The 13,805-nt window shown below is 42.4% G+C and overlaps 1 protein-coding gene across 2 annotated transcripts in view; it reads left to right on the top strand.

Moving 5' to 3' along the window:
* The window catches only part of onecut3b (one cut homeobox 3b), a 108,877-nt gene extending 95,502 nt beyond the window's left edge, over positions 1–13,375 (top strand). The window contains exon 2 of one of the 2 annotated variants that reach the window (XM_080212708.1): positions 13,083–13,375. In XM_080212708.1, the coding sequence (XP_080068834.1) occupies positions 13,083–13,375 (293 nt within the window). The remainder of the gene's footprint in view (positions 1–13,082) is intronic. The other variant, XM_080212709.1, reaches the window with a different exon arrangement.
* Positions 13,376–13,805: the final 430 nt, after the last annotated feature.

The following is a 13,805-nucleotide window of genomic DNA, read 5'->3' as shown; positions in this document are numbered from 1 at the left end:
TGCCCAATACCTTACGTTTTCATTTGTGCTAGTCCTCTGGCTATTTATCGATATAACTTCCTTGACAAAACCAGAATGCTTGGAACGTATTGAACATTCTCTATTGATTTTCTCTGGGTGATGCACACTGTAAGCGAGCAGTTAACACTGCTGCCTCACAGTGCCAGGGACCCAAGTTCGATTTCTGCCTTGGGTGGCTGTGTGAAGTTTGGATGTTCCCCCCCAATGTCTGCGTGGGTTTCCTCCCACAGTCCAAAGATGTGCAGGTTAGGTGGATTGGCCAGCTAACTTTCCCCCTTAGTGTCCAAAGATGTACAAGTTATGTGGATTGATCATGCTAAATTGTCCCTCAGTGTGTAAAGATGTGTAGGTTAGGTTTGATTAGCCGTGGTAAATGTGCAGGATTATGAGGGGAGAGCCTAGGTGGGATGTTCTTTCAGAGAGTCGGTGCAGACTCAATGACTCAAATGGCCTCATTCTGCACAGTACAGATTCTATGTGATGGCCTGGGAACAGCTTAGACAGTGGTGGTAAATAGCTTTCCGTCTCATTCAAATTGATTTTTCTCAGAACAGTAATTAGAGTGAGGCAGGAAGATTTGTGGTAAGCTTTATCAGCAAAGTGCTCAGTATAGTCTCAAAAGCCAGGCTTAGTGCTTTCTTGTTCTGAATAAATGAATGGCTTCTGACCTAATGTGTGAAAAAAAGACAGATTTGAACCTTAAATTGTTCTTTTCTAGATTATTTTTCATTTGCTTTGTCTGCCTACTTCAGAGAATTTTGCATTAGTAGTTTTGAATAGAGCCGAAATATAGGGAAAAACTAAAGCACAGAGGCAAAGAGACACAACTGGATTAACAAGAACTCTCTACAGTTGGATCAACACTGTCCTGTATTGTTGTAATAGTTAATGTATACTGAAATGCATTTATTGTTAATTGGTTTTAAAATATAATAAATTTTGTATCACAAGTGCCAAGTTTAGGAAGCACCGTATTATGACACTGAGGATGGGATTTTCTAGTCACGCTGACCTCAATGCCGGAGAATCCCCCTCGAGGTCAACAAATCTTTGCACGGTCCATGTCCCACCCGCCTACGATCCCCATGGCAGGCAGGGCAGGAAGTTTCAGCTCAGAATGCTTTTGTTTGTATTACCCAAACACCAAACCTGTATTCACTTTCAAGCACTGATAACCCAGCTCCAGATGATAACCCAGCTCCAGTGGCTTCGTGGTAATGTCACTCCACTAGGAAACCAGAGGCACAGCCCTGTGCTCTGGGGACATGGATTCATGATCCCACCACAGCCATTGGTAAAATTTTAATTCAATTAGTAAATCAAGAATTGAAAGCTGGTCATAGAAACCATTGTCCGTCATCACAGAAACCCATCTAGTTTCACTAATGTGAAGGAAGGAAATCCACCATCCTTACTCAGTCTGGCCCCTCTAAAACTCCAGATCCACAGTAATGATGTTGACTCTTGACAACCATTTGAAAATGGGATAATAAGCCACTCAGTTCAAGGAATGAGCAATAAATGTGGGCCTCACAAACGATATCTGCATGTAATTAAAGACTAAATAAAACCAGAACAATCTTGGTCTAGGGGTGGCACAGCGGCACAATGGTTAGTACGGCTGCCTCACAACACCAGGGACTCAGGTTTGATTCCCGGCTTGGGCCACTGTCTGTGTGGAGTTTGCAGGTCCTCCCCATGTCTGCATGGATTTCCTCCAGTTTGCTGGTTTCTCCCATGGTCTGAAAGACAATGCTGGTTAGTTGCATTAATCCAAATAGGCGCCGGAGTGTGGCGACTAGGGGAATTTCACAGTAACTTCATTGCAGTGTTAATGTAAGCCTTACTTGTGAGTAATAACTAAACTTTACTTTTACTTTACTTGCACTCTCAGCTGAAAACTATCCACAACTCTCCCATGGGAACAGTCAAAAGAGATCAAAAGACACAAAATTTGCATCCACCAATGTGCCAAGTTTGTGGCCTGCTTAGTAACACACATATCAGGAGTATCTTACAAGATTGAGCCCAAGATATTGCAATATGTGACCAAATACAAAATAAGAAATATTGCAGGATGATCATGAACTTGCTGATATACACCATTCTTGAAGAGACAACCCTCTTGCCACACAAGCCTGTAGTCCATTTTGAGCAGAACACTCACTAGATACGAGTAACCTGAGAATGGAGGGGTAGAAAAAAGTGAGGGTGAGAACAGAATAGTAGGAAATTCACAGTGACTTCACAGCATAAGGAGATGTAATAAGTTGCAAGTAAATATTTAACTCCCCAAACTAAATAAAGCAATTAGTCAGAAAAAAACTAGCTAAGTAGATTGAATGCATAAGTTTTAATTAAATAAATACATGAAACATGTTTGGACAGTGATGGCAGTTCAGGAGGAATGCTACAACTGCACCATGTGGGAGTTTGTGGAGAACAACACAATCCCAGTCAATCTCATCTGCATAGATGTTTGCTCCACCTGATTGCTGAGCTGGAAATAGAGGTGTAGACCTTATGGACCATTATGGGGAAGTAGAGTTTCCTGAACACTTGGATCGTGCCCATTCATTTAGACAATGGTGTAGGCTGATTAGTGGCCAGAGATGGGAGGATCGCCAGAAGCAGTGCTGGAGGATCCTTAGCCTTTTCTCCGAACCAACATGTTATGAGGTTTTTACCGCCTGTTCTGATGAGGGCAAATTCTGCAGTGTGGATGAGCAAACATCTCAGTGAATCCTGTTTCATGTGAAGGAGATTGGGAAAAACAATGGAGTGGTACGGGACAGTACATTCAGGGGGATAGATACCATTCTCTAAAGTTTATGACTGGGCGTTCTGAAGAGTGAGTTGTCCTTGATGCCTGGGTAAAAGATAACTCCTCCTGACTGGGGATTAAGTCAGAGTGGAGGGAATTGATCCAGTGTCATAGACCATGTAGGAACCAACAATATAGTCCAAAGATGCAATGGGTTAGGTGGATTGGCAGTGGTAAATTGCCCCTTAGTGTCAGGAGGACTAGCTAGGGTAAATACATGGGGTTATGGAGATAGGGTCTGGGTGGGATTGTGGTTGGTGCAGACTTGATGGGCCAAATGGCCTCCATCTGCACTGTAGGATTCTATGATATTCTGTGACATTTTATGAAGTTAGAACTAATAGTTCAGCTAGAAATTAACGTGACGCTATCATTGCCACGAACTTCATCATTCCTCTTTATAAAGAAGCACTAATCCATTTCTAGTAAATGGTTTAATGCCACTAAATAGCAGGAAAGAGATTTGACCTGAGTGTGTGAAATTTTCAAATAATAGTATCGCTCACAGTAATTTCAGATCTTTCATGGAGTTGCAGTAAAATCCAGTAATAATGATGCCTCTGATGTGTTGGAAACTGCGAAACGGTATGACTGGTACAGCAAATTAACTGATACTCAAGAACAGGCCAATGAATTTGGGTGGTGTAAAAGTTGAAATTAACTTGTCCAACGTGGAGTTAGCCAAAGCGACTGTACGCAGGGACTGATTTGGACTCCTTTCCTGTATAAAACACAACCCAGTCTTCACCTTTACAATACGTGCTGCAGGTCATTTAAGGGATGCGTGGCCTAGTGCATACGATTTACAGGATCAAACTGATTTTTGTCTTCTGGATCCCTCCACAGAATAGTTACCCTACCTTTGGCAAAGCTTTTGCACTATACGTTTGCCTCATTGTCTCTGTGTCTGCATTCTTTATTGCAGCTGCAATGGGGTGAACATAGAATCCATAGATCATAGAATCCTTACAGTGCAGAAGGAGGCCATTTGGCCCATCGAGTCTGCACCGACCATAATCCCACCAAGATCCTATTCCTGTAACCCTAGCTAATCCCCTGACATTAAGGGTCAATTTAGTATTGCCAATCAACCTAACACACACATCTTTGGACAGTGGGAGGACACCAGAGCACCTGAAGGAAACCCACACAGACACGGCAAGAACATGCAAATTCCACACAGATAGTCACCCAAGGCCAGAGTTGAACTCACGTCCCTGGCACTGTGAGGCAGCAATGCTAACCTCTGTGCCACCATGCTGCCTCAATGGGGAGGGTGGAATGGGAAAGGAAGAGGAGACCTGTGATTCTTGTCAGATAATTTCTCTGCAATGGCATAACCTGTCCCCGGAATGCAGGGAAAGAGATAGTTCTTCTCTTGTCTGAGGTTAAACAGTCTGTGATTCACCAATTCTGCTGATGGAGAGCCCTTGGGACTCAAACATTCATTTTTTCAATGATGAATTGAATAGTCTTATAATGAGAAGACAGAGCAGTTGTCTTCTCAAATGCTCAGTGAAAAGGCCTGGCAAGCCATTCAGTTCAAGGGCAATTAGGAATGGGCAATAAATGAAAAAAAGCACATAGTTCTCTCTTTCTGGAGACTGACTGATCAATTTCCTGCATTTTTCACCTCAGCAAGGTCATTTATTGTATGCTAAAGTCATTAAAAATGCGATGTTACCACAAATAATCTGTTAAATTACACTTGTCACCTCATACATTCAGAAAAGCAATTTGCATAAAATTAGAATGACAGTTCTTCACTCTTATACAAGGGGAGGCACAAAGAGCTCATTTCGATTGTCTTTTGCGGCCTACCAACTTTCCCCTCAGAGGGCAGCCATTTTAGACCAAAGTGTTTTATTTATTCTTCCATGGGATTTGGGAGTCACTGACAAGCATTTGTCACCTACCTCTAATTGCCCTTGAACTGAGATAGTTTTGTTCAGCTATTTCAGGGGGCAGTTGAGAATGAACCCCATTGCTAATGATCTGGAGTCACATGTAGGCCAGACTGGGTAAGGATGGCAGATTTCCTTCCCTAAAGGACATTAATGAACCAGATGGGTTTTTTTTTAATGAGACTAGCGTTTGGGTGGAATTTTCTGGCTCCACCCACCCACCGCGGTCATCAGATCCCACCAACAGTCAATGGGCTCTTGGCCGGACAGCCAAATTTCCTGCGGTGGGCAGATCTCTCCACAATGGGTCTGGAAAATCCCAGCCTTTAATAATGGAATTGCACCATCTCCCATGGTGGGATTTGAATCCGGATACCCTGGGCCTCTGCACTGCGAGTCAAGTGGTATTACCATTCCAACACCATCTCCCATAACGGAAAGACAAAGAGGAAAAGAAGCTGACGGAATTGGACATCACCCACCGTGGTGCCTTATCCCTGACCAGCTCCAAACTGACTGCAGGAATTTCCCATGATCTTCCTGTAAATTCAGGATTCCGGAAAAAACGAACAAGCCACACAAAACAATGAAAACAGCTGTGGTAGATTGGGAGAACATCTACATAACATCTGGGGTGGCACGGGGGCATGGTGGGTGGCACAGTGGTTGGCACTGCTGCCTCAAGACGCCCGGGATTCGGGTTCAATTCCCAGCTTGGGCCACTGCCTGTGTGGAGTCTGCATGTTTTCCCCACGTCTGCGTGGGTTTCCTCCGGGTGTTCCGGTTTCCTCCCACAGTCTGAAACACATGCTGGTTAGGTGCATCGGCCATGCTAAATTCTCCCTCAGTGTACCCGAACAGGCTCCAAAGTGTGGTGACTGGGGATTTTTACACCACCTGCATTGCCGTGTTAATGTAAGCCTACTTGTGGCACTAATAAATTTTACTCAGCAAGATTTTACAACTACTTAACAAGAAACAGTGAAAACAACACAGAGGTTTCCTATCTTTCAAGATCGTGGTATCCTTGGTGTTGCCAGTACAGGCAATGTCTCATCCTCAAGTGATGTTGAACTGTGGCCAGAAGAGTTAAATCCCAGAAGCCATGGTATCATTGCCCCAACAAAGGCACTAATTCTCCAACCTTTAGCCCTCAGTCTCTCACTCCACCTTCCTTTTTTTGAAGATGATCCAAATGTATCCCTCCTAATGGCTACAGGGTGCAAATCTTCTTGTGTTACTTTGCCTCTGTAACTGGAGCCATGCAGATTAGAGACATGTGTTCACCCTTTTCCCCTGGGCCCCCTGGAGTTCACAATACAAACAAGTGCACATTTCTGTCCAGCTGCAAAGAATCCATGAATAAAGTCACATTCTCTGGTCAACATATTTCAACCCAAGCTCCACTGATAACACAGAATAAAGATTCCCTGCTGATACAAATCAATTAAAGCAATACACGGTTTGTTTAAACATTGTGTTATCTTAAGTTCAGACTATTTTATCCATTCCTTCCTACTGATTTTTTAAAAAACATTTAATTGTCTTGTGGGCCATGAAGATATATACAGCTGCTTCAGCTCAGGACTCCAAAGAACTTTTTCATAAAATAATAACACTATTTTGTTTCTTCACAAAATATTCAGGCTGTTCTGCAATTAGCTTGACTGTTAATTGTCTAACAGAAATTCAAACAGACTTTTTTAAAGGTAAAGGAGTAAATTCCGAATATATTAGAGTCTAACAATTAGTAGAATTATCAAAATGTTACACTTTCCACCTTCCTACGATTAAATCTGAGATGAGGTTTGTGGATGACATTCCCACCCAAAGGCCAGTTGAGGTCCTTATGTAGCCACCTAAGAGACTCACGCATCACTACTTGTTCAACCAGTGGTAAGGTGTGGTTTGCCTGTGGCCCTTTGCAGGGAGGGGAGGTTCCTCATTCTCAGGCACTCAGACAAATCTAGGGATCCAGGATCAAGAAGGGAAGGTGATTCCTGCAGGGAGGAGATCCTCTACTCTTCCTAGTGATGCCCTTGGCTGATACTTCTCCTATCCCCTTGCTAGAAAGCTCACTTGTCTGACTCCAGAGGATCCATCACCCATCCCCTGTCTAGGTCCCAGTGCAATATTGACTATGGCCACCACTTCTGATGTCACTGCTGACAATTCAAGCTCCCAGCCTCAAGTTAGCCAGCTGTTCTCAGGGACTAGATAGGAAGGTCAACAGTTAGATGGAGACGGCTACCCCAGCAGTGGGTTCCCAATGTCAATTAGGAATTGTATTCTTTCAGGGATTCCATGATCAGCAGGGGTGCTATCAGGTTTTATTGCAGATGTCGGGCACCCCACATTAATTTGTTCCCTTTATCTTTTTCCTATATCATCCCTATATTTGCTTGTATCTGTATTTTTATACATAATGCAACTACTTTTATCCCTTATCTGACTTATTTGTTGAGTTGTTTATGTTAGTTTCCACCTCTTCTAATGCACATATAACGAATCTAATACATTTGTTTTGTTGGCCCTTAATTATGGATTTTGCGGTTGAAATTCTGTGTCTCTCCCAAGTAGTGGTGGCAATGCAGAAATGTAGCTGTTACAAATGACTGTGATTAAGAGACCTCTTGCAAACTTCTCATATGTAACCGTGCCTGCAATAATCCTCTGTTGATCAAAGTGGTTGACAATGTAGTCAGATTGTGGAGAAGCACCCTGAGATCACAAGTCAAGACATTCTGTTCAACCATTCTAACACTAAGGTGTGCCAGCCTGGATTAGTGAGAGAAAGCAGGCTTCTTAATAACATAAATGACATTTTTAAATTGTAAATATTTATTAGCAACATAGCAGTGCCTAATATTAATGATGTGGAGATGCCCGTGTTGGACTAGGGTGGACAAAATGAGAGGAGACACCACACCAGATTATAGTCCAACAGGTTTATTTGAAATCACTTCGTCAGGTGATGACTTCACTTCAAGCTTCGAAAGCTTGTGATTTCAAATAATCCGACGTGGTATCTCCTCTCATCTAATATTAATGGAAGTGAATTTTTAACACAAAGTACTTGGCCCCTTTTTTTTTCTTTTTAAGTTTGGCCTAACTGTTGGGTGTGCATGTTAAGGGTGCTTGTTTCAATGAGATTGAAATGGCTTCAGTGACACATGAGGAATGTATTATCTGCAAATTCTGTGGGCACTGCTCTAACACATTTGTTAATCCATTCATTCTCATCTGATCTGGTCTGAAGTCAACAGTTCAAAATACTGGATATTTCAAACTTGAATAGCCCTAAAAACTCCAAAATTGCTGTTTCATTCAGGCGCTCAATTCAAATGATTAAATCAATTGAAATTTTTAGCACCAAAACAAGACTGAATATTCAGGCTGTCAATTTCATAGGAATGCATGAATATTTTTCCTACAAATTGCCTGACAGTAAGTTCAGTGGCTGTATGTAAAATCCTAATCTTGGTGCAGAGCAAAATGACTCTCTTGAAATCAATATAATAAATGATTATGATAGAATTATTCATACATGCTCCTCTGCCTTTGAAAGATCTAAAATAGTTCAAGTTTTGTCATTTGGTGATGCAGAATGTGTGTGTTGCTGAGAAAATGGATATGCTGTCAAAGCTTTTCATCTTGCACCCATCAGGACAATTCACAAGTACCCCAATTGTAAAGGGAACAGCAATTTATGCTGCTGCATGAGGAGACAGTGCTGATTGTTAGCAAGTGGACTCTGATTGGTAGAGGGGTTACCATGAAGAATTGTCTTGATGACTGCAAGATGAAAAGCTTCGACAGCATGTCTTTTTTCAGCAATATTGATAGTTTACTTTCTCACTGAGTAGAAGAGGATTTTTTATAAATTGCTGAATCTGGTGCAGTGTAGCTGGAAAACGGGGTTAGGAGAAATGTTATAATAAAGCTTCTGTTCAGTAAATGTGGTTCTCCTTCATTTTAATTTGACTCAGATTTTCTTCATGCCAGGTCTGTTTCATTTAATTCCATTTTCCAACCTGTTGTTAATTTTCCCTGAGTCATAGGCCAGAATTCTCCCAGTGTTCACACCCCACTACCAATGTCAGTGAGAATGGAGAAACTGGTGCTCAGCCAAATCTCCATTTACTACAGCAGGACTGGAGAATCCCAGTTACGGGTAACGTCGGAGTATCTGGCCCATAGTTTTCTCCTACTTCTGCTGTTAATTTTGTTTTTGATTGCAGTTATCTTTCCATTTCACTATTTATAAAAAGTAATTCAGGAGTCCATTGATACAAAAGCGATTATATAACTTGGGATTAGCTCCAACACTGACCTCTACAGAGCCAAGCAGTGTGAGATCTTTACAGAAAGCCATCTCAGTGTTTGGGTTTGACGTCAGCTGGAATGCAAACTGAGAGAAACTGTATTTTAGGAAGTGTGCGTGCAAGTGTTTCAGAAGCACTCTATAATTGAGTACTCAGTGTTTTTAATCCATAGAGGATGTTATTATTGCCTCCTTCCTGTCCTAAGGGTGGTATGGTTGCAAAGGGCACATCGTGGCAAAGGGTAGCATGGTGACACAGTGGTTAGCATGGCTGCTCCACAGCTTCAGGGACCTGAGTTCAATTCTGGCCTTGGGTGACTGTATAGAGTTTGGACATTCTCCCCATAGCCACATGGGTTTCCTCCAGGTGCTCCGATTTCAGCAGCACGGTAGCACAGTGTTTAGCACTGCTGCTTCACAGCTCCAGGGACCTGGGTTCGATTCCAGGCTTAGGTCACTGTCTGTGTGGAGTTTGCACATTCTCCTTGTGTCTGTGTGGGTTTCCTTCAGGTGCTCTGGTTTCCTCCCACAGTCCAAAGATGTGTGGTTTAGGTTGATTGGCTATGCTAAAGTTGCCCCTTAGTGTCCTGGGATGTCTAGGTCAGAGGGGTTAGTGGGTAAAATATGGGATATGGGGGTAGGATTGTGGTTGGTGCAGACGTGATGGGCCAAATGGCCTCTTTCTACACTGTATGGATTCTGTGATTCTATGATCCCACAGCCCAAAGATCTGCACATTAGCTGGACTGGCTATGGTTTTGTCCCTTAGTGTCAGGAGAATGTGCAGGGTAACTACATGGCGTTACGGGGATAGGGCCTGGGTTGGATTGTTGTCAGCACAGGCTTGATGGGTCAAATGGTCTCCTTCTGCACTGTAGGATTCTATGAATATTAATCAGCAGTCATCAAGGAAATGAGTCTTGGGGATAGAAATTTGTGTTGGGCAGTGGCACAAAACAGGTGTATCAGATTGGCTGTCTGTTATACCCATCATCTGAGATTTCATTTGACTGACTGTGATGAAGCTGCTATCAGGTACAGTGCATAATGGGCAGCCAAACTGATACCACCAATTTTTGCTGGCACCCATGATGAATTTCTGCCCCTCTATGTATACAGCTAGGTACCCATTCACAGTACTCTCTCCTGATGGGCTAAATGCAAGTCACAATGCACCTTAAAACTTCTGGGTGGCTTCACTGCACACAGGTTCGATATGTGGCTAAGGACACAACTTCAGAGATTGTTCTGAAAAAGGTTACATATAGAAGCAAGATGTTGTGAAAAGCAGGTAACAGTGTTAACCGAGTATGAAAGCATCTTGATGCTGTGAAGATTGACATTGTTGGAGCTCCACGGATTGAATTAATGATGATACTCCAGCAAAGTTAAAAAAAAAATCAACAGTGAATGCTGGAAAAGCTCAGCAGGTCTGACAGCATCTCCAGCCTGAATGACTGGACTATACATTGAGGTGTCTTCACTGAGGAAACATTCAGGAAATCAGGCAAAAGAAGAAGCTTTTCTCTGAAGAAGAATCATACGGACTCAAAATGTTAACACTGTTTCTCTCTCCACAGATGCTGCCAGACCTGCTAGGTTTTTCCAGCATTTTCTGATTTTATTTCAGATTTCCAGCATTTGCAATATTTTGCTTTCAATGTAAAAAGGAAAACTGAGTATCCTGAAGGAGAAATTCATAGACCACATTTCAAGGTTTGGATATGATGTGAGGAATCCATTATTCAGCCCTGAGCTTATATCTAATTTGTAAACAAAATATGGATATTGATACTTTTCACATATTGCTGAAATGAACATTATCGCAAGTTCTGGGGCCATTGTAATGGCCTAAAGAATAAATATGTTTTATATTTTGCTAATGAGTGCCTGAACTGTGTCAAAATCTTATGGCTTGGTTAATGTAATCAACCAGATTTAGTTCTGAGCGAACCAATACAGCATTGCTTGTTAGACTTCCACATGTCCACAGGCTTTCTATGGCTGCTTATTGGGAACACAAAGTAGACACAGCACCTTTACAGAGCATTTAGGATATGTGTGAAGACGATAATCAGCTTGACCAATCCTACTGAAGAATCCTTACAGAGCTATCAAATGTGTAAACCAGGAAGTGTAAACTGGACTATTGAATTCAGTGTCAAATCAGTTACAGGAAGCAAAATGAAGAGAGAAGATATTTTAGATTGAGTGAGGAAGTACATAAAGTAAATGCTGGAAAGAAAGACATTTTGTTGAAGCTTTTCATTTTGGCATCAGTACAACCACAGGAAGACTAATGTCAGGGGAAACAACAGGACTCTCTTCCCTTACAGTGTAAAGTTGTTGTTTCTCCTAACATTAGTATTTTTGTGGTTTTCCTGATGAGTGCCAGAAAAAAACTTTGACAAAATGTATTTTTCAACAAAATCTATGTTTTGTACTATTAAATAACTAAAGTAAAAACGTTCTTTTAAAAATCTCAAACAAAAATTAAAATCTGGAGGAATGAGACACGACACTTGCAAAAGTTAATTTTCTATGCTAGTGATTGCTTGGCAGCAGTTAAGACTTGCTTCAGCATGAACAGAGTTCTACACTGAAGTGGACAAACTCTACACTTTTTTGACTTACATATAGCACCTGACTGAACTGTTAGATGATGAGGTGCCTTCTTTGCACAACTTTTAGAGGAATTGGGCGCCTTGGATGTCTTTGCATAACTGCACAGGTATATATGATGGATATTGTTCCTGTAGTGTAGTACGATGTTTGCTTTACACATGAAAGATCCCTGGTTAACCAACATCATAACCAAGTAGAAACATTATTAATTCTCAGTGTGAGGCAAGCTCTATAGATCACAGCTACTGTTGAATATTAACTGAATACAGCATCAAGCTCAAAATTACTTCTGGGGTCAGTTAGCTCAGATGGCTGGATAGCTGGTTTGTGATGCAGAGCAATGCCGACAACATAGGTTCAATTCCCATACTGGCTGAGATTATTCATGAAGGCCCCACCTTCTCAATCTTGCCCCTTGCCTGAATTGTGGTGATCCTCAGGTTTGATCACCACCAGTCAGCTAGCTCTTCCACCCTGAAGGGGAGAGCGGGTTATGGTCATTTGAGACTATGGGGACTTTACATATTTGGTGAGGGTTGCTACCCATATGTACATAAGTAACACGAACTACACCGTTATTCTTACTGCAGAAATGTGGTCTATTAATAACAAATAATTGGCAAACAAGTGACCTTCCTTCTACATGAATGTGAAAGATCCCTTGTGAGTTAGCTCCAGTCAGAAGATAGGGCGCCATGGTAATTAGCACTGCTTCCTCACAGCGCCAGGGACCTGGGTTTGATTCCGGCCATGGGTTACTATCTGTGTGGAATTTACACATTCTCCCCGTATCTGTGTGGGTTTCCTCCAGGTTTCCTCTCAGTCCTAAGATGTGCAAGTCAGGTGGATTGGCCATGATGAATTGCCCCCTAGTGTCCAAAGATGCGTAAATTAGGTGGATTGGCAGTGCTAAATTGCCCCTTCGTGTGTCCAATAATGTGTAGATTAGGTGCATTGACAGTGCTAAATTGTCCTTTAGTGTCCAAAGGTGTGTAGGTTAGGGTGGATTGGCCATACTAAATTGCCCCTTATGGGGCCAACTATGTGTAGGTTAGATGGATCGGCAGTGCTAAAATGCCCCTTTAGTGTATTCAGAGATGAGTTGGTTAGATGCATTAACCATGGTAAATGCGCTGGGTTATGGGGCTTGGGTGGGATACTCTTTTAAGCCAGTACAGAACCGACAGGCCGAATGCCATCCTTCCGCAGTGTAGGGTTTCCAGTGTAGAGTTATGCTAGAGTTTCTATTCCAATTTAACGTTTCCAGTTCTACTGCCCCCCCCCCCCCCCCCCCCAGATCCACAGCCTGGATGTATGCCTTTCATTTAAACTCTTTTTTTCTCTCTCCCTCTCCCTCTCTCTCTCTGTATCTTATCTCTTCCAGCTTGCAAGCGTAAAGAGCAAGAGCAGAACCGAGACCGAGCCAACACCCCTAAAAAGCAGCGCCTTGTCTTCACCGATCTCCAGCGCCGCACGCTGATTGCCATATTCAAGGAGAACAAACGGCCATCCAAAGAAATGCAGGTCACCATCTCGCAGCAGCTGGGGCTGGAGCTTAACACGGTCAGCAACTTCTTCATGAACGCCCGCCGGCGGAGCATGGACAGATGGGTGGATGAGCCAGCGAGCACCGCCGGGCCACCAGCATCAGCTGCAAGCACTTTTACCAAAGCGTGACAAGAGGGGGAAAGCAGCAGGCCAAAAGGCAGGAGTGCCCTGCTACTTACTACACTCTGGAATTAAGACACACCAAAAAAAAACCAAAACCAAAAAAAAGGCTTTAAACCAAATAAAGACACGATTTTTAAAAATAAATAAATTCCAAAGAAAATCAAATCGGAGACACGTGTACACCTTGCTCCACGGCGTGGTTATAAAGGAGCTGCTCGGGAGATAAGTTGCACTGTGTCGCTGTCTGTTGATGCGGGTCTTGGAAGCACATAAAAAAAAGTACATATTCGGGTAATTTTCGTGACAAACTCTCGCACTATTAAAGGTCATTGTAGAACAGCCTGTATGAGGAAATGACCTAGTCATAGACTAACTATATTAAAAAGGAAAAAAAAAGTTGTTTGTTGATATTTAAGTCTGGATGGAATTTATTTCC

Source organism: Carcharhinus amblyrhynchos, chromosome 26 (genome assembly GCF_965287045.1).
Source record: "Carcharhinus amblyrhynchos chromosome 26, sCarAmb.v2.hapA, whole genome shotgun sequence".
NCBI classification, from domain to species: Eukaryota; Metazoa; Chordata; class Chondrichthyes; order Carcharhiniformes; family Carcharhinidae; genus Carcharhinus; species Carcharhinus amblyrhynchos.
Note: the sequence above shows the minus strand (reverse complement) of the source record. Positions and strands in the feature narration are given on the sequence as shown.